Below are 20,393 nucleotides of genomic sequence, written 5' to 3' on the forward strand. Positions count from 1 at the left end.
ATTTCGGGCTCCTTGCTCAGCAGGGAGCCTGCTTCTCCCTCTCCCTCTGCCTGCTGCTCTCCCTGCTTGTGTTCTCTCTCTCTGTGTCAAATAAATAAATACAATTAAAAACAAAAACAAAAAAGGGCAGGCACAGGCTGGACCAGTAGAGGTGAGATGCAAAGCGGGTGCCAGTGCCTTGGGCATGAGGGCCATCTGCAGTAGGGAAGAGATGAGAGCACCCTAAGATGGTAAACAAGTGTAGATGAGCAAGAAGGAGCTTGCAGAATGGGACGTCTGGGTGCTTTCCCAGAGAGAGTAAAACCAAAGAGAAGGGCAGGAGGAGCAGGGGAGCTCCTGTGTGGGTGGGTGGTGGCTGGGAGAGGACAGCTCTGCTCCCTCAGAGGGTAACCGAGCAGTCCCAGTGAATGAGGGGTATGGCAGCCTCACTGTGGACCCTCAAACTCAAACCTGGACTAGTTTACAGAGAAAAATGGGACGAGGTGTCCTATCTAGATTTTTTTCCTGAGAATCTGGACCATACAAGCCCTGTACCCTGGGTGGCAGAGGCGATGGTGCCCTGTGAAGAACACTGATCTGAAATCCTAAAAACTGGTACAATGGCCTGACATCTACATCTCTGTCCTATGACATACATGGCCTGGACCCTCCCTGTTTCCACACCGGGAGCGAGTGAGCTTGTGATGGTTTGTTTTTGGTAACTTGGCTGGACCGAGGGACACCCAGATGGCTGGTAAAACATTGTTTCTGGGTGTGTATGAGGGGAGTTGGTGAAAGCAGGTGGCCCTCCCCAGTGTGGGGGGCACCAACCAGCCCATCCAGGGCTCGGATAGAACAAAAAGGTGGAGGAAGGGTGAATTTGCTCCCTGCTCTTGAGCTGGGACACGGGCCCCCCTGGATCTTGGGCTTCTGGACTCAGGCTGAATGACCCCGTGGATTGCGGGACTTCTGGGCCACCATAATCACGTGAGCCAATTCCTATAATAAAACTCCTCTTACAACCCTCTACACGTCCCATTGGTGCTGTGTCTCTGGGGCACCCTGGCTAATCCAGGACTGCTGGAATTTTATATCCTGTGCATAGAGGATGGGGCAGCAGAGAGGTGCCCTCTCGCTCAGTCACTCCGGGTCTTTTCTCTTCCTGTTGAGTAGACATTGCAGAGACCCCCCCCCTCAATCCAGTGGGCACCGTGGAAGCCATCGCTTGGGGGTAGAGGTGAGGCCTTGTGGGAGAAGGACCCTGCCCGGTCACCCAGCATCCAGAGCGATGCGAGGAGGGTTTGCGATCGATCAGCCACACTCCTGGGGTCCACACATCTTACGCTCAAGGAGTTCACGATCCATTGTGAATGTGGATGTGTTTATATTATTATTTGGGGTTCTGAGGAAGAAGACTAGGCCTTATTCACAAGGAGCTATAATATAAGATGCACTTGGATGAGAGTGGTACAAAGAGAGAGTCAGTCATTCCAATGTGTGTGTGGAGGATCCACCACCCTGTTCTGGAAGGCTTCCTGAAGGAGCAGGCTTTTAATATGGACCTTAAAAGAAACTCCTGCCAGAAATAGATATAAATTAGGATTTTTAAAAATCCAGGGGCAATTCAATGAAGAAAATGTATTACTTAGTACATGGAATTTGAAATATCTGTTTTGACTGGAAGTAGAGTAATTCATCTAAAATCAATGTCCTGATTAATATCTTGAAGGATTTGGCGAGAATTTTGCTTCAGTTCAGATTAGTTTTGCTTTCACCAAAGCTGGTTTCCCCCAGTAGACTTATCAGTTTAGTTCTGCTCAGCTAAATGTCAGTTTCGTGGGTGATTCCTATTTCAGACACCGAGCCTTTACCAAATACCACCTAGAACACATGCAAAATCTGTCTCACTGAGCCAGTTCATACATCTGTGAATTAAAGCAACAGGCTCTACCGAAAATCTGTTAGAAGAGGGAGACCTGCCTGATCTATGGTCCACAAGATCCTTGACACTGGAGTCTTGCTCTACTCCATCTCTAAATGACTCCGTTCTCCTTCCTCCAAATCATAGACCCAATGGACGAAAACAAACACAAGAGCAAACCAAGAACAGAACGCAGAGAACGTTCATCTTAGTCGGGTGGTGGGGTGAGAGGCTCAGGTGAACCGACTAAGATAAATGACCAAGCCAGAACAACACAACAAAGCTAAAACTTTCAACCGGGTGAGGAAAACTCCAGAGAAATACTCAAAAAGGTCTTAAACCATCTCTTCCAATATGAATCTCTGTAATCCTCATAAAGTGTTTTTACAAATAATTTTTTTTTTTTTTGTAAATTGGGAAATAACCAGCAAATCGGCCATTGGCAGAATCAGTCTTGGCAAACTGATTTTCAGAGAACTGACTTTCCCTGAAGTCACCTCGAGCTGTGTTGGCTCTGGGGACGCTTCTCGCGCTCCTTCCAGTCCTCCCCAGAGCTCTAGATTGGGGCAGGACGGCTTCCCGAACTTGGACCCCACCCTCGAAAGTCCTCCAGGAGATTTGGAGTCACTGCTGAGGCTGTTTCTGTTTATCTCCCAGGTGCCAGGTGCAGCGAGAAGGTCACTAGGATTGTCGCCTTCCAGAAGATTCTCCACCCTGTGGCTCCTGACCAACTCTCTCCACCAGACCCCCCATGCCCAAGGGGTCCTTCGTCCTTGGGGCAGGGCCACCAGAGTCTCAGGGTGGAAGACTGCGGGGGGGTGGGGGATGAGGCACTGCTGGAGGGGGCAGCCTCTGAAGCCTCAAAGTCCACACACATCTGTCTCTCATTGGAGACCTGAAGTGAGTCACTTCCTTTCCCAGACCCTCAGATTCCCCGTTTGTCCTCCTGGGGTAACAGATAAAGAGAGGTTTCTGCTGCTCTGTTCCTGCCCTGTGGCCCAGCACGCCCTTTTCAGGAACAGCTCCTGAGTGAACAGCCTCAGATGCCCCATCTCCTAGCCCCCTGGGGCTGCCAGGGGCCTCATTTCTCCCCTTCCCTCTGCCAGTTCCAATCTTTCTAGTGCCGCGTACATGATGTTGAGCAGAGCACACTGTAGACATACGAAAACACAGAGAGCAGAACGGCCCCGTAGCTTGCAGCCAGTTTGCGGAGTGCCACAGGAAGGGTCGGTGGACCGCCTCCCGGCCCCTTGGCCCCCGCTCCCATGCAAACACCAGTCCTGAACGTGCGCTCACTGTTGACGGTGGGAGTTTACTATTCCCATGCATGAGCCACATATTTCTTCAAAGTCGGGGAAGAAAAGGTTTTGTTTTTTTTTTTTAAAGAAAGAAAATCGACTTTACACTCCATCCACTCCAGCAGCGGTTCTCAGATGTCTGGGGCTATGGGACAGTGAAATACCCACATTCATTTGGGGCACTTTGTAAGGACTCTTCATTTTTCCGAGTAAGAACATGAAAAAAAGTCCCACGAAAGTATCCCCTGCCATCACAGTGGCTTCATGGAAGAAAGGACATTTAACATGGAAAATACAGAAAGAGTGTGTTCTCAGAATTTTAAACACGGCATGCATTTAGGCTAGTCGAAAAATTCTTTATTTTTCCTGTTTCCACACAGAGCCTGGAAACCTTCACCTTGGGCCAGCTTGGCATTTAGGACTCACTCATTTAGAAACTCAGACCTCTGTGACTACGTCTGGAAGGGGACAGGGACTTTCTGGAGGGAACCACCCCCGTCCTGGACCCGAAGAGTATTTCTGCCGCTCCTTCCCTCACCACACCAGGTCATTTGCTGCCTTTGTCCCATCTCTTTATTGCCACATCCGAACCTCCCCCAGATCCCACACTTCTGTCATCTTGCTCCCTGGCCCATCCCCTGCCTCCCTCAGAACCTCAGGGGATATGAGACTCCTTCCCTGCCTCAGAGCCCGCCCCCCGCCCAGCCCACCGGGCCTCCCAGCCCTCAACCCGGGCAGGAGCTGCCCTGCTGTGTCTGACACCTGCTAGGCTTTGGAGGGGGCCTGGCCGTACTTGGGGACTCAGTCTGAGGACAGGGCTGGGAAGAAGGAGACAGCAGCGTGTGAGGGTCATGGGAGACTGGAATGACCCACCGACGATGTCAAATGGGAGAGAAGAAAACAGAAAGACCTCATCCGAGCCACAGCCCCCCCTTGGTGACCTGGCCCTGCCCCCCCCCACTGGGGTTTAGCTGGACAGGCTCTGCCACTCACCCCCACCCGCGCCGGAATGAGGGGCAGGCGGGAAAGGGCGGGCGCTGGTATTTTGCAATAACCCCCCAGGGAAGCTGGCTCGGTCTCCCCACCCTTAGCTGAGAACCACTGACTTGGCACAACTAGGAAAAGATAAAGTCAGTCACCGCCAAAAGCAAAAGAAAAACTCATTTCACGAAGGAGGAAGCAGAAGCCCACCATCACAGGACACCCAGGGCCGCACAGCTGGTTGAAGACTATGCTGGAAAACCATGTGTGTTTTCCGAATCCTGAGGCCCCGGGCTTGTTCTGCCTCCCCTACAGCCCTGGGATTTCAATCCGAGCCATCCTTGGCCTCGGTTTCCTCCCGTGCAGGGTGACCTTGGATTAAGCCATCTCTGAGAACCAGGACAAGGAAGGGAGCCTTGAAAACTGTGACGAGCAGCCTCCAGTGGGTCTGATTTTGGGGATCCACACTGCAATGCCACAAACCCCAGTTTGAATGGGGTTGGGGGCAGCAGAGGACGAGGATGGTGCAAAGGATGGTAACTTTGTTTGTGGTGTAGAGAGTGTCTCAGTCCCAGGCTCCGGCCTCCAGCCTCCGGTCTGGACCCAGGAGCTCAGGCAGAACCTCAAGCCAAAGAAACGTGCCTCTTGTGTCCTCTCCCAGCCCGACGCACCCGTCCCGCACCTGTTCTCCTCAGGCATCCGGGAGACGCTGGAGGAGAACCGTCTGGCCTACCCAGGTCGGTTCTCCCACTCGGGCACAGGGAAAGGGGCAGAGGTGCAAAAGAAACCCAAATACCACCGTCTGGAGCCTTTGATTTTCCACTTTCCAACCAAACATTCAAGCACCAGCACACACCACCCTTGGAGTTCACATTCCTTTTATTTCAACCACCACATTGCTTTGGGTTTCCTCACGACCGCCCAGTGAGGCAGGGGGCTCCCCATCTCTCTGCAGGAGCAGCTCTAAGGCCTCGCCGGGCACAGAGAGCACAGAACCCGGACCCAGGAGAGGCCAGGCTTTCCCACCAACAGGTAATCTCCCATCCACCACCCAGACTTCCCCTTGACGTCCCCGCCACAAAAGCAGGGGCCCCGAGAAGGCATGAGGACCAGAGTCAGGCAGGAGACGGGCCAGGGCCGGGCCTCACTTCTGGGAGAGGATGCGCAGGAACTCCTTGTAGTCCACCTGCCCATCCTCGTCCGTGTCGGCCTCCTGGATCATGGCATCTAGGTCCTCCTGGGACAGCGTCTGGCCCAGCTTGGCCATGGCCTGCTTGAGCTCGTCCACGCTGATGCGGCCGTTGCCATCCAGGTCGAAGGCGCGGAAGACCTCTTGTATATCCTGCTCGCTGCCCCAGGACTTCATCCTCTTGACCACCTCTGCCAGGAACTCCTGGAAGCTGATGACACTGTCGCCATCCGTGTCCACCTGGGCGATGAGCTCCTTCAGCTCGGCCTCCGACAGATCCTTGCCCAGGGCCTGCATCACGGCGCCCAGCTCCTGGGTGTTGATGGTGCCATCGCCGTTCTTGTCAAATCTGGAGAAAGCCGCCTTGAACTCGGCCACCTGCTCTTCAGACAGCTGCTTGGCCATGTCACTCACACCCGTCACGGAGCTGCCGACCAGCTCAAAGCGCTCACGTCAGAGCTGGGGACCAGCGACTGGGACAGGCAGCCAAGTCTGTGTGAGGGCAGAGCTCCCGTGGCAGCCTTGCCCTGGGATGGGAACCCCCTCCTTTTCTACAATTGGAGCAGAGGGAGGGGAAAGGCTCTCCACCCTCCGCATGTCCTTGGGCGAAATCCTCCTCCCAGGGAGGGACAGACAAGCGGCAGACCAGAAATGCCGGAATTGGAGTGGCAGGGCCCGCCCAGGAGAAGCTGGGGGGAGCCAGCGTGGGGGCCGTCAGAGGCCTGTCAGCCTCCCCAGGACCCCATGGCAGACACAAGCCACCTTGGAAACTTCTCACACAGACCATGGCGGGAAGGGAAAGGGAGCCTCCCTCGGTGGCCACGGCAGGTCCTGGAGGAGAGGGGGACTGTCCGGTGCTCCTGTCTGTGCTCCTTTCAGGCTACTGCCCAGCTCTCATCCCACAGGGCAGACCGGTGGGGACGGATGTGGTAGAACTGCATGGAATTCTATCAGGGTGGACCCATGGGCATCATTAAATCCCCAGCCCAGGGCGGTCGACAGATCTGTAGGTGGAAGATGCGGCCCGCTGCCTGCAGCTTCGAGCAAGCAAGGGGCCTGGGCGCACGCAGAACCTGGCCCCCCGGGTGGTGCTGTTTATGACACGAATATTCCAAGTGTGATTTCGGGGGGTGAGGAAAAGGCTTCCTGTCCCCTCAGAATACCTCTCCTCGAGCTCCGTGATTCCTCTGATCCTGTTCCATTGTTAGGTTCAAGGTTCTGCATGGGGACACAGGGGAGGAGTGCGGGGTCGTGCCCGAGAGCCGTGGGGATGCTGGGGAGTGCGTGGCCCCCAGGCTCCTGCGTTCTCTCGAAGGAAATCATCTCTGCCCACTGCTCTGAGTAGCAGAGTTTAGACCAAGAGCTCAACCCCTTGGGGACTATTCCCAAGTCCTTAGCAAGTGAGACCCAAGCCTCTGAAGGGACGTTTGCACCGGAGTCTCTATGGTGTCTTTCTCAAGCAGATCTCCTCTTGGTCCCTACACATTCCCAGGATTTCCACCCACCTGTGCCTCTGTGTATGGAATGAACTCCTTCACTCTCCCGAGGAATTGTATAAATTCCAGGTCTCTCTGGTTCAGCCCCTCCGACAGACTGAGGAGTCTCACCTTCCCTAGAGTGCAGCCGGGCAAACACCTGCCCCCCAGCCCACCCCGAGTCAGGGGACCCGGATGGAGAGAGAGACACAAAGGGAAATGTTCCAGTTGTCTAACCTCTTTTGCAAAGATGTCTTGACGAAGGATTGCTGTTTCATCTTTGCGCCGGAATAGTACAGAGACCTCAATAAGCATTGAGCAATCAGTGAAACCGACAGCTGGTATCGTGTGCAGAACGTGGTCTACCTGGGATGCTCCTGCTTCCGCACGTGACCCAGGATGGGTGGGGCTCCTGACAATGAAGACCTGCTCTTAAGGATATTTGAAGATATAAATCTATATTTTACATTTTCTTCTTACCTTATTAGCAGGACTTGTGATTAAAAATCCAAGATGCTTAACATTTTCTTAGTTTCCCTTGGTATTAGATGATGCATCATAAACAATGAAGAACTTTTCAGATGCTATCAGGAGACTAAACCTCTTGGTTCTAGTTCCGTTGCAGATTTGGAAGCTTAACTTGGGTCTCAATATCGTCATCTATAAAATGGGATAATACGTCTGCCATATATGATCAGGGCACTTGAGATCAAAGATCAAAGCATCTTTGGTCAACGGGAGGCATCATTATTCTAGATAAACCTCATCTCTGGTAGCAAGCTGGTTTGTGTTTGATGTGAACCAACACTCAAGAAAAGGAGGACCTCAGTCTCAATTTTATTATACCTTTCTTGATTGGACTGATAAACTAAACTCGTCTGCCTGGAGGTTCTAGTCACATCAAACAGTCCAAGGCCCCGACACATTAGTCAGCTCTTGGACATCAGCCTCAACAACGCAGTTCCGCACAGGGCAGAGGCTTGTATGTAGAAAGAGCATCTAGCGAGTATCCTCAGGGGACCGGAAGGTGAGAAAGATTGTCGCTCACTCTCCCCATGGACAGATGGAGTCTCGGGAGGGACAGACCTATGCCCACGGGCACCCAGTAACTGCGGAAGGAGCCACAGTTCTGGTGAGTACCTCCCCACCCTCGGCCTGCCATTTTGGACCCCGCTTCCTCTCTAATACGGCGTGTTCTCTTCTCAGAGCATGAATCCATATGGAAATCCCTCCCTCACCCTCCCCACCCGGCCTCCTGCCGCAGCAGGTAAGCGGCTGGTCAGCTGCACGGGGCCAGCGTCAGGGATCGCTGCTCCCGAGTGACCAACAAACACCACAGGGCGTCTGAGAGTTGAACTCAGGGCTGGGAAAGGGGGGAGCAACACGGCATGCGTCGCCAAAACCTAATCCAGCTTGATGAAGCCCCCTTCTTCCTCTGCAGCCCCGGTGTAGAGCCCTGGCGTAGAGCCCCGGCCCAGCTCTTTGGAAGGAGCAGGAGGGAGCTGGGGACACCTCACATCCACAGGTGTGTCCTCATGGGGCCGCACCTCTCGCCGGGCTCCCTGTGTGTTGGGACAAGGGTGTCCATCAGGGATGAGTCTGAGGCTGGGAGATTGTCACTTGCTCCACGCCCCACCGCTGAGCCCTGTGGCCGAGTAAGAAGCGTGCACGGAGAGACAAGTGAGAAGAATGCCCCACATCAGCCTGTGGGGTGTCTGTCTCCCCCCAGCTGAGTGTGAGGGAGACCAGGAAAGGCTGCCTGCCGAGGGGCACAGAAGAACCACAGCTGAGTGGCGGGGGGACCCAGGTTGGCTGAGAAAGGAGCCCCTTGAGCCAACAAGAACAGAGAGGATGTGGTCAGGCAGAGCAGAGACCAGCAGGGTGGCTGGAGAAAGCCGGGGGCCTTCCTGGGGTCACCTGTCGGAGGTCAGCTCTCCTGCCCAGGACCCCCTCCCTCTCCGGCCCCTCTCAGTTTATCTCCCTGACCCTGCTGCCAGGGATACTTGGACTTCTCCCAGTGAGAGCAGCTGCAGTCCTGGAGGCAAAGAGGGTGCCCTGGGTTGAGGAGGCAACAGGGAGGAAACAGCCTCCCCCTGCACCCCTGGCAGGAGGGGTCCCAGAGGCCATCCCCACAGGCAGCAGGCCCCGCTGCCCCAGGGAGTCCTTACTCCCCACTGCTCCTGCAGTAGCCCTGAGTGTTCGTGCGTGCATATGTGTACATGAGTGTGCGTGAGTGTGCATGCACGTGAGTGTGCGTGTGTGTGTGTGCTGGGCACCGGCGTGCGAGGTGGCTGGCCTCCTGCTGAGGCCTTCAGAACGGATGGTGAAGCCAGCCCACGGCTTCCCCAGGAACAGGAACACACTCAGCCCTCCCTTCCCTGTTGGCTTTGTGGGCCAAGTACTGGTGAGAAACCAGTAAGACAGGTTTGGGGGCCTCCTCTGGCTCCTCAGACTTGCGGGAACCTGCTAGTCCCTCCCACCTGAGCCAGTCTTTGGGGTTGGCACCTCCCCCCAGCTTGCCTGGAGCCGCTGTGGGGGGACCCCTGTGTGTCCACGTGAGGCTGTGTGCACACGGAGCTTCCAGAGCCAGCTCCCAGAACCCGCCCTTGCTCCGGCCTTCTGTGAGTCCAAGCAGGAGAAATGGTGAGCCACTGTGCTGCCGGCAGGGGGGCCCCCCACGAGTCCCTGCTGTGCCCAGAACCCGAAACACAAGTCACACTCCCCGTGGAGCAATGCGGCAGGTGGCTCCGTCACTGGCCTTGGAACCGGGCAGCGGTGGGGCGTTGCCCTGGCCTCCCAAGTCACAGGCCATGTAGCCTGAGGCAGGTGACTTCACCGGAGAGAGAACACCATCCCTGCCTTACGAGGGTGGGGACCGACGTGGCTGCAGGAAAGGCGCTAGCTCCGGACGGCTCAGGCACGGGGTCAACAGGAGCTCGGCTGCCATCCTCCCCTCACGCAGCCACCAGCTCTCTGCGGGGCACCTCCTCAGGCTTCGGGTTCCTGCAGGCATCTGCTTGCAGGTCAAAGGACAGACAGCCTGGAAGCAGAGCCAGGGTGGCTGTTCCCAGTTCTCAGGAAGTCTGAGGCCGAGCGAACACCTGGTCTCACCAATGCTAGGGACAGTGTCCGTCTTGCTCAGCGTTCCTGCTCCTAGTGCCCGCCACAGAGCAGGTGCTCCTGGGTGTTGAGTGAGTTTGGGAGGTGACCATCATTCCACAGGAAACACTCACATGTTGAAGGCTCAGAAGTTGGGGATCACCTTTCCATTTTATTCTTACTTTTTAAAAAAGATTTATGTATTTATTTTAGAGAAAGAGAAAGAGAGAGAGCGCGTGTGCAGGAAGGAGGGGCACAGAGAGAGGAGAGAGAGAATTTCAAGCAGAGCGTGGAGCCCGACACGGGGCTCGACCCCACAACCCTGAGATCATGACCTGAGCTGAAATCAAGAGTCAGACGTTTAACCCACTGAGCCACCCGGGTGCTCCTCGTCTTTCCATTTTAGATCCTTGTCCAAACAAAGGCATGATTCTTAGGCTCCCAGCGGGTCACCTGGAAAAGGGCAGAGGCCCTGCTGTCGTGGGGCTTGTGTTCACAGGAGCGGGGTTGGAGTCCGATTGCTCTGCACTCAGCACCGCTTGTTGGAGGGGCTGCTGTGTCGTCAGTGCCCACAGTTTGCCCAGACTTGCCGGGAGGTTGGCAAGAGGCGTCCTTCCCGCTCTTTTTTTTTCAGTGACACACCTGGGAGCTTGGCAGGACGCACGTCACTCCCCACGCGCCGTCCACCCACATAGGCAGCCTCAGTGACAATGACATTCTTGCTATCTGGGACTTTGCGCAAGAAATACTTTGAGTAGGGTATTTTTCCAGAGAACGGAACTGTATCCCTTCAAACACTAAGCATTTTAACTTTAACCATCTGTGCTGGAAATCTTTCTAAGACGCATCATCTGTTCCGTTTCCCTCCGTTCCGGACAAAGTGAGGTGGACCGTAGCTCCAGTGGTGAGAGGTGAGAAATGGGACCGTTGGTCTTGTCGTGGCGTAGCCCTGCCCGTGGGGATGGGAGCAGGTGTGTGTGCCGTGCCCTGGACGGTCCGAGTTTGCTGCAGTTCCTGCAGCTGATGCTCCCCACCCCCTGTCTGCAGTCGGCGTTACACTCCATGGTCCCAGGCTTCATTTCACGGCTCGTATTGACGTAACAAGGTAGAACCAAAGTTGTCAGGGAAAAAAAGAGTTGACCAAATTGTAAATCAGCAACTTTAATGTAAAAACAGTCATAAATCAGGGCACCTGGGTGGCTCAGTCGGTTAAGCGTCCGACTCTTGGTTTTGGCTCAGGTCACAATCTCAGGGTCGTGAGATTGAGCCCCGAGTCAGGCTCTACGCTCAGCGCGGAGTTTGCTTCAGATTCTCTCTCTCCCTCTCCCTCTGTTCCTCCCTCGCTGGCGCGCATGCTCTCTCTCTCTAAAAAAAAAAAAAAAAAAAAAAATGGGCGCCTGGGTGGCTCAGTCATTGAGCATCTGGCTTCGGCTCAGGTCATGACCCCAGCGTCCTGGGATCGAGCCCCGCATTGGGCTCCCTGCTCGGCGGGAAGCCTGCTTCTCCCTCTCCCACTCCCCCTGCTTGTGTTCCCTTTCTCTCTCTCTCTCTCTTTGACAAATAAATAAAAATAAAATCTTAAAAAAAAAAAGAATAAAAAAAGCAGTAATAAATGAGTTGCTCTGACGGCGGTGCCCGATGCTTCTACTAGATCTCTAGGTTCGGGACGAGGTCCTAAAGCCTCAGGGTTGCTGTTGCCTGAACACTGGCTCAGAGCAGGTATTCATTCCCGCAGACACACCTGCCTCAGCACCGCCCCCCATCTCTGCTCCAGGCGCTGCTGGGTCCATCCATCTGGCAAGAAATGAGGGAGGGGCAGCCCCAAGACATGGCTGCAGGCCAGAGGAGTGACTGGGGTGCACCCACGCGTCCCATGCACTGCTCAGAGGGAGTGAATTAGGTCACAGCACTCCCAAAGCGCTGGCCGCGGGATCCCCCTCCCTGCCCACTGGGGTTCCCTGGGAGAGCTCACAACAGTTTTGCACCGTCCTTCCACTCCTCCACCTTTCCGTTTGCCCTGAGGAGAGCCAGGCAAGAGGGTAATAGGGTCTCCGTACAAACATGCCCTCCCCACTGTGGAAATGCCCACACAAAGTGGGTCATAACATCCTGTGTTGCCGAGCAGAACACTCCAGAGTGTTTGTGACAACCTCCTGCCCCACAGAACCTGATAATATTGGATGTACCTTTCTTGCTCTCCTTTGCTGGCTTGAACACACACACATCCACACTCATAACTGAAACTGCATGACTGCCCACATTTCATCTTGCCCAGGTAAGGGCATTTTTAAAAATGACCTTTTCCTTTACCCACCATCCACTGAAGAATTAAGAATCAACCTTCTAGAGAAAAAACAGTTGGCAAGTTTATATGAACTCCTCTCTCGGTGGGTAGGTGAACGCTCCATCACGGTCAGGCACCAGACTAGGGACTGGCTTTTGGGATCTCTGGGGGCAGGTGCAGAACCGGGGTGTGGTAGGAAGGGGGCGCACAGCTGCTGGGGCTTGGGGGGGAGTCTGGGGGGACAGTGGGGTGCCAGGATATGAGGTGGGAAGAGCAGGGTCTCTAGGTCCCTGGAGAGACAGGTGGTAACAAGAGAGGGAAGAAGGGACCCCCAAAACGGAGAGGTTGCCAGAAGCTAATTATGGCTTCTTCACCATTTTGTCAGAAGCACCAGGACACAGAGAAATAATCCACCTGTCACAGGAGAACATAAACAGCATGTTATTGCACTCATGTTAATGGCCGTGACACGTGAACACAGGCAGCCTTCAGGGAGTTTAGATCTAGCTAACGAAATGCCAGCAGACGGGGGCGGGGGGTGGGCCCAAGTCAGAGGTGGGATTGCAGAAATACATTTAAATAATTCTGGAAACGCCGAAGTTATGAAAGACTATGTTAAAAATAATACTGACTACGTCAAAAATACGCTGTTCTGTGAGTGACAAAAAGTGACTGTCAAGGAAGAAGAGTTGGTGTCTCTTCTGTTAACATATTTTTAGTGTCAGAACTTAGAAGAAGAGATTAAATATCTCATTTGAAGCCTCAGTCGTGCTGAGAACGCAAACAGCTTCTTTGGGATTTCGTGGCAAAGACAAAGCTGTTCACACTAACAGCTGTTCTTCCCTAAAAGTAATACGAACACCATGAAACTCATATTTCTCCCAGGAAACGTGGCCATCTGGAGAAGTCCAAGAATAAATTTCCAACTTCCCTTGCTCTAGTATAATTATGTGAATAGTTTCTGGCCAAAACGATGTAAGCAAACGAATTGTGGGCAGCCTCTGGGAAGAGAGGAGATTGACTTTCTCCACTGTTTTCCAGAATTCTGCTGTGCAGAATTCGGGTTTGAAGCGAGGCCTTTGCCCCGCCGCCTTGGGTCAGGAGGTGGTAGAGAAGTACGGACAGAGCTAGAGAGCCCTGGGTCCCGAATGTTCTGAAGATGCCTTGTCACATCGGACTGCTCTCCTGTGGACTCCCTTCATGTTTATGAAATAAAATTCTATATTGTAAAAAAAAAAAAAAATCTATATTGTTTAAGCTAAAAAAAAAAAGGGACAGATCTGGGAGGAAATGATCGGTAGACCAATGATTTTATATATGAATGAAGAGCTCTTAATTTAAAGAAAACACACATAATAAAATAGAAACAGGACAGCTGTGTGTGAAGCTAGCTCATAGAAAAGCAAACCCAAATGGCCAACACTGAGAAATTCTACAATTGGGCAGGAGACGGAGATATACAATTTAAATTGATGATGAGGTATCATTTTATCCGCAATCTGGCTGGCAAATGTTCACTGGACGCTCTATTACCGGAGAGGACACGAAGAGATGGGTATCGGCCCAGGCTGCTTGTGAAGAGGGCAAGTGTGGCCACCTTGGTTCGTCTGAGAAATCTGGCAACATGTCGTGTAGGCAAAGCCGTCCTGGAATTATAGGAGCACGATCACAGGTCTGGGCCATTAACGGTGGGGAGGTGCCGAGATACAGGAAAGCGGGCAACTAGCAAGAGAAGGAACAGATGAAAGAGGTGGTCAGTGTGTGTGCGTGTGTGTGTGCGTGCACGCACACGTGTGCGTGTGTAAGAGATCAGCCATCGCTTGAAAGGACGTTTATTCCACTCCTGTTTCTGGAATGACTCATTTATTTTCTTCACAATCCGAGGCCTCACAAAGGTTTCATTTCTAAGAAGGGAATTAAGAAAATCACACTTGGCGGAATCAAATTTAAAATCCTGGGTTTCCGCCCCGGAGGAGGCCTGGGCCCCCCCAACTGCGTCCTCGGGGCGTGTGTGGGCCCCTCTGTGGGGTTCTCTCTCCCCTTCCTCTTAGACCCAAGGACTGTCTGAGGGACTGTCTTGGCAGCTTCTCAAACTTGCCCAGGACTTGATCAGGTGCTGAATTTTTTTTTCCAAGTTTCAAATTTGGTGTCATTGAGTGTCACCTGGGAAGCCTTTAGCAAGTCGGGGAAGTCGGCTCTGTGTTAAATAATCACTGTTAGGGAGACTCTTGGCCCCTTCAAGGAGCAAAGTATAGAATATGTGGGTCCTGAGCAGGCATGGGGGAAGCTATTTGACTCCCCAAGCTGTAATAGTGCAGTGGAAGGTAACGTCGTGTGTCACATTCCCTAAGACCAGGGATCCCCACGCTTGGCTTCAGGAGATACAAACATCTGTCTTTCCGACCACTGCTGACGGTGGCATGGGCGGACATCCTAGATGTGCTCCCTTGGCCTGTTTGGCAGCTGACATGATGTATCCGAGGCGTGGTTGGGGACCAGGCCGTGGGGTGCGGGCCATGGACTGAACTCTGGGAGAGAGTAGGCCTCAGAGATAAGTCAGTTTTCCAGCAAGCACAGACTGGGAACAGCCAGGAAGATGGGCACAAGCAGGTTTATTTTGCTCCCACACACAGTTCCTTCCCGCAGGACTGAGGCCTGTGGCCGGCCTGCCCCCATGCCCCCCTCGCCCGCTGTTTGCAGGCCAACCCTGGCACAAGGACCTTTCATATTTTCAGGGCGGGACGCGGGTGCTGCCTGTGGCCGCAGGATCCTGAGCCTCACAAAACTGAGGACAGGGACTCGGTCCCCTCCGTGCCTGTCCTGGGAGCTCTGGCGGGGCACAGATGGAGGGCCGTGGCTTAAACCAGGTCAGAGCCTGGAACCGGGTGAGCAGGACCCGCCCCGCCCCCGCCCGGCAAGCTCGTTGCCCAACCCGGGCAGGGCCACGGTGACACACCCCTGGGGGAGGGGGTGGCTCCCCGTGACCCCTGCCCAGAAAGACTCCGTCATCCCCTAGGGGATGGTCCCTGATGGGCCAGTTTCAGCGGGGAGAGGTGGGCCTCTCGTCCCCCGGGCCCCCGGTATTCCCACCGCCCTTGGTGACGGGGTATCTAGCAGGGCTCCATCACGCCAGGTGGCCACCACCCCATCTGACCGTGCCGCACTGGCTCACCTGCTAAGGGCTCCAATGTGTGACCCGTGTAGTCGCCCAGTGGATGGTTCCTACCTTACAGATGAAGCGAGTGAGGCTCAGACACGGCGCAGAACTCGTTCGTGGCAGAGCCGGGACCTGGAACGCAGGTTCCCTTCCTCGGGGGCGCCTGTCCCTGTGTCTCAGGCCTTCAGCTGCCCTCCTACTCCACTGAGGGCAGCCACACGGGGCTCGAGCAACTGTGGTGGCCCGGCAGAGCCGGCAGTCATGCCTGCTCAGGACCCACATATTCCTCCACCCGGGGCGCGGCTGCAGAGGGCAGGAAGGTGGGGAAGGCCGCAGAATGTTCCAGAAGGAGGTAGCGGCTCAGTGGGCGCCCTGCCTCCCACCAGCTGCCTAGCTTCGGCAGCCCCCTTACCTGATGGCAGTCAGCTTTGCATTATATATATATATATATTATTATATCATATTATATATATTATATATATGTGTATATATATATCTATATCTCTGGGGGGTTTTGTTGCTGTTGTTGTTGTTTTTGGGTTTTTTTGAGAGTGAGAAGGAGAGAGAATCTCAAGCAGACTCCACACCCAGAGCAGAGCCCGATGTGGGACTCCATCCCATGACCCTGAGATCAATGACCTGAGCGGAAATCAAGAGTTGGACACTTAACCGACCGAGTCACCCAGGTGCCCCAGTTTTGCATTTTAAATAGGATAACTCAGCTAATGTGCTTGGTACGTAGCAGATCCTCTGTGCACTTTTGTGAAATCCTTGGAAACGGTTTCTCGAGAAGTCCTCACTTGCAGTCAGCCTTCAGCATCACCTCCGCTAAACTGTATTTACCCAAGTCCACCATTATGCTCCTATTCTCTGGAACGTTCTGGGACAAGCTGCCCTGGTTCTTGCTTGACTTTCTCTGTCCCTCGGTAACCTCATCTGTGGCTACGCCCATCTCTTTATTGGGGCTTTAATATTTCCCCCTACTTTTATTCCAGGTTCTTCATCTGTGTGTTTTAATGTCCGTGCTCCCCATTAACACGTGGAACAATGATTTGTGTGGGTTTTTTTTAAGATTTTATTTATTTATTTGTCAGAGAGAAGGAGAGAACACGAGCAGGAGGAGGGGCCGAGGGAGAAGCAGGGTCCCCACTGAGCAAGGAGCCAGACGCAGGGCTCCATCCTAGGACCCTGGGATCATGACCTGAGCCGAAGGCAGACGCTCAGGCATCCCCAACAATGATTTGTTTTTTAAAGATCTCTAGACTTTAACTCTTCCCTTAAGAACTTTCTTCACATTTTTTTTTAGGATATCTGACTACTTTCTCGCATCTTTTTTTTTTTTAATTTTTATTGTTATGTTAATCACCACACATTGCATCATTAGTTTTTGATGTAGTGTTCCATGATTTGTTGTTTATGCATAACACCCAGTGCTCCATGCAGAACATGCCCTCTTTAATACCCATCACCGGGCCAACCCATCCTCCCACCCCCCTCCCCTCTAGAACCCTCAGTTTGTTTTTCAGAGTCCATCGTTTCTCATGGTTCATCCCCCCCTCCAATTCCCCCCCTTCATTCTTCCCTTCCTGCTATCTCCTTCTTCTTCTTCTTCTTTTTCTTAACATATATTGCATTATTTGTTTCAGAGGTACAGATCTGTGATTCAACAGTCTTGCACAATTCACAGCGCTCACTATAGCACATACCCTCCCCAGTGTCTATCACCCAGCCACCGCATCTCGAATCTTGAAAAGAGAGGAGAGCTTCCTCTCCACCCCGCCCCCTCTAACTGCAGTGTTAGTAACCTTCTACTTTCCCGCCGGAGCTCTGCTCCCTCTCCCCCTGCCCCTCCCAGCACATGGGCTGCACTCTCCGGCCTGACTCTATTCCGTGCACGATCAGAGAGCAGATGTCTGGCTTTTTTACACGTTACTCTCTTTTTTTTCTTGCACATACATGCTGCCTTTATACTGGCCCATGTCCCTTTCTTGAGTGTATTCCAAGCTGTCATCATTTACCGTGAAACACCTTCTTTGAGAACTAAAGTGTCGTGAACCAGTTCTCAGTATTTGCGTTCATGGTCATTTTGTGTGTTTGTTTCCCCAAGCTACATAGCATTTTCCCTATGATGCATTTGAAATTCCTTCCTCCAGGTATACTAGACAGACAGACAGACAGATACACAGATAATAGAAAGATAATAGATGATAGATGATTGATAGATAATAGATAGATGATAGATACATAGATGGGAGAGAGAGGCCATAGTTTTGCAACTCCCTGTTTGATTCTGGAAAGGAGTTGGGGCGGTGGACCGAGCAGCACGGGGCCCACGTGAAGGGCCCCACCCAGCCCTCCCCACGTCATGCATCTGCCATCTCCTTCCCAGTATGGAAACAGCGCCCGCGCAGTGCCCTCCTTCGCAGGGTCCTCCGCCCTGTCAGGTCTGGGGGTCAGGTGCTGCCGAGACCCCGACTTCTCAGGGAGCCAAAGCCACTGCTCCCCAGAGCTGCCCATAGAGACGCGCCAGGCTCCGGCAGGCAGAGGGACAGCTTTCTGGTGCCACCCTGTGCACACGGACAGTGCAGATGCTGATCTCTGTGGGCGTCTTCGCAACGGCTTCTACCCCTTCTTTGCCAAGAACTCAGAGCAAGCTCGATGCAAAGGAAGTGTAGGGCTCAGGGGAAGTTAAGGGGTGGGATGTCAGGCCCCCGGGGCAGACCCTATGCTGGGCTCATGCCCCCCCTCGTGTGAGCTCTCCCATGGCCCACCCTCGAGCACCCCATGGGGGGAAATCTCAGAACTGAGCTCTCCCCAATCCCTCCTTCCTTTGCTCTTAGACTTCCCATGGGGTTCCCTTGGGCCACACCACACCCACTCCCTCTGCCCTTTCCTCATCCTGATCAAGGCTCCTTTCCTAGGGCCGTCCCTTCCCTTCTCCAAGTCACCAGATTTGGCCTCCTCCGGGCATGCAACGCTTGGTCCTGGGTGAGGTGCTTTGGGTCACCTCCATATTCCTTCAGAGATGAGGTCAGGAGCTGTCTGTTCTCTTCCTCATACAAATGTAGAAATGCATACACAGAAACGCCACCGGGTTCGACGTCGATGACGCTCTGAGTCGGGACCTTGAGAGTCCTGGTTCGCTCTGAGATGCTGGACCCCTGTGGCCGATGGCAGTCATGTCATGAGCCCTCCTGCCCCATCCCCCCACCACACATGAGGTACTACTCCTGGGACCAAACCTTCCACCACCTTCTGCTTCCCAGAAAACCTACATTCTACCCCAGCCAGCTGGCCTTGGTCAAAGCCTTCATCGTCCCTTCAGCAGATGTTTCTCGAATGCCTGTTATATGCTGGGGCTGTGCGGGACTCGGAGAGTCTCCAATGAACAGAACACTCTCCCTGCCTTCCAGGGGCTTGAGGCTGATGAGAGATGGCCTTAGTAAGTGGAGATGGCCCTCAGGCCCTGTTCCTCGCAGCTCAAAGAGCCAGGAGACCCTCCTGCTAGGCCCATTTTGGCGGCTTACTAAATAGTTGCCTAGTCCTGGGTAAAGACTTTAAGTTTGATAGGTTATGATGTCCTTGAAGTCATTTTTCAAATGAAATCTTCCTGGGACGGTAAGTGATTGTTAACCTTTATTGAGCTCTGACTGTTCCAGCCACCGTTCTGAACCCCCGCATGTATTAATCCGTGGTGCCCTATGCTCCTGTTGTACCCATTTTACAGATGAGGACCCTGAGCCATGAGAGTTGCAACTTGCCCAACACATATGAAGCAGTTAAAAGCAGAGCTTTCCCGGTCGGCAGTGGAGGGAGGAAGGAGGCCAGGCACCCCGGGCCCTCCGTGTCACCTTCTCTCGCTCACCACGCATCTCTGGAAGGACTTTGCAGACTCCGAGGGATTCAACGAGCTAGTCTAAAGCCACTGGGTGAATGACCTCCAAAGGGAGTTCTGCCCTTTGCTGAACCTCTTTGCCCCTTTCAAATCGCTTACCCAGGCGCGGAGCCCGTACCCCAAATGCTCCTGCTTTCTCCACATCTCACATGCTCCGCAACAGGCTCACATGTCCTCACGTGGACTCCTGAGCCCCGTGCAAACACAAGCTCGCATACACCTGGCTTTCTGCATCGAATGAAAAGGTTTTCTTTTTTTTTTTTTTTTTTTTTTTTTAGAAAAGGTTTTCATCACAACCATAAACTTCAAAGGCTTGGGACTTAGAACAAAGGCTCTTCCTGCCTCTTAGGGAGCTCTGTACCCCTCAGGGAAGAGCAGCTTGTTCTCTGGAAGGTAATTACCACACCCCTGTGGTTGCGGGGGCTTAAAGTAACCCGCTTTAGCCAGTGATCAAATGGAGCTGGGTACTAAAAGATTCATTCAATGTAGTTCTAGCCCCTCAGCACATCACCTCATTTAATATTTTCTGTTGATCAATTTTTTTCAAAACATCAAATATAAAAAAAAATTTTTTTTAAATAAAAAGTTAAAAAGTTAGAAAACACATCAAATATCAAATTTGAAAGGCCGGCGGGTCACACAAAGGAGCCCTTCCAGAACCCCGCTCTGCCCTCCTCCACCCTGCCTTCCCCAAGGCCAGTGCAGGACCCCTTCACCTGCCCAGAAGTTCAGGGGAGGCACCAGTGAGCACGGTGAGTGACCTGAGCTAAGTCACCAATCCCAGCAGGTGTCATAAAAAAAAAAAAAATTTTGCCCTTTTCCCAGGAAAACAGGAAGTCTGGGAAGAGATTTTTAATGTGTTTGGCTGTCTTTATTGTGGGACTTTGTACTACTTTGCTTTTGTTTGGGGTGATCATTTCATCCTGATTTAGTCAAAGTGGCTGTCAGTAATTAAATACAAGTCACTTTGTGTCCCTGCTGTTGCGTCTTGCGTACATGTGCTGAGCAAGGTGCTCAAAGTCCCCGGAGGCATTGGCTTCAGCAGTCGAGCTACTAAGGAGCTTGAAGATACCCAGCGGGGGGGGGTTGGCACGGGGTGGACCGGGGGCTCCCCT

The 20,393-nt window shown here is 53.2% G+C and overlaps 1 protein-coding gene across 1 annotated transcript; it reads right to left on the reverse strand.

Moving 5' to 3' along the window:
- Positions 1-5,323: 5,323 nt before the first annotated feature.
- CALML5 (calmodulin like 5) lies at positions 5,324-5,773 on the reverse strand. The gene has a single exon (XM_032425679.1). It carries the CDS (start codon positions 5,771-5,773, stop codon positions 5,324-5,326), a length of 450 nt encoding a protein of 149 aa, XP_032281570.1.
- Positions 5,774-20,393: the final 14,620 nt, after the last annotated feature.

The sequence above is a fragment of the Phoca vitulina genome, unplaced genomic scaffold, assembly GCF_004348235.1.
Source record: "Phoca vitulina isolate PV1807 unplaced genomic scaffold, GSC_HSeal_1.0 scaffold33, whole genome shotgun sequence".
Lineage (NCBI taxonomy): Eukaryota > Metazoa > Chordata > Mammalia > Carnivora > Phocidae > Phoca > Phoca vitulina.

Bases quoted from the DNA above. Each gene is read 5' to 3' on its own strand.
- CALML5 (XM_032425679.1), bottom strand. From the start codon at position 5,773: ATGGCCAAGCAGCTGTCTGAAGAGCAGGTGGCCGAGTTCAAGGCGGCT.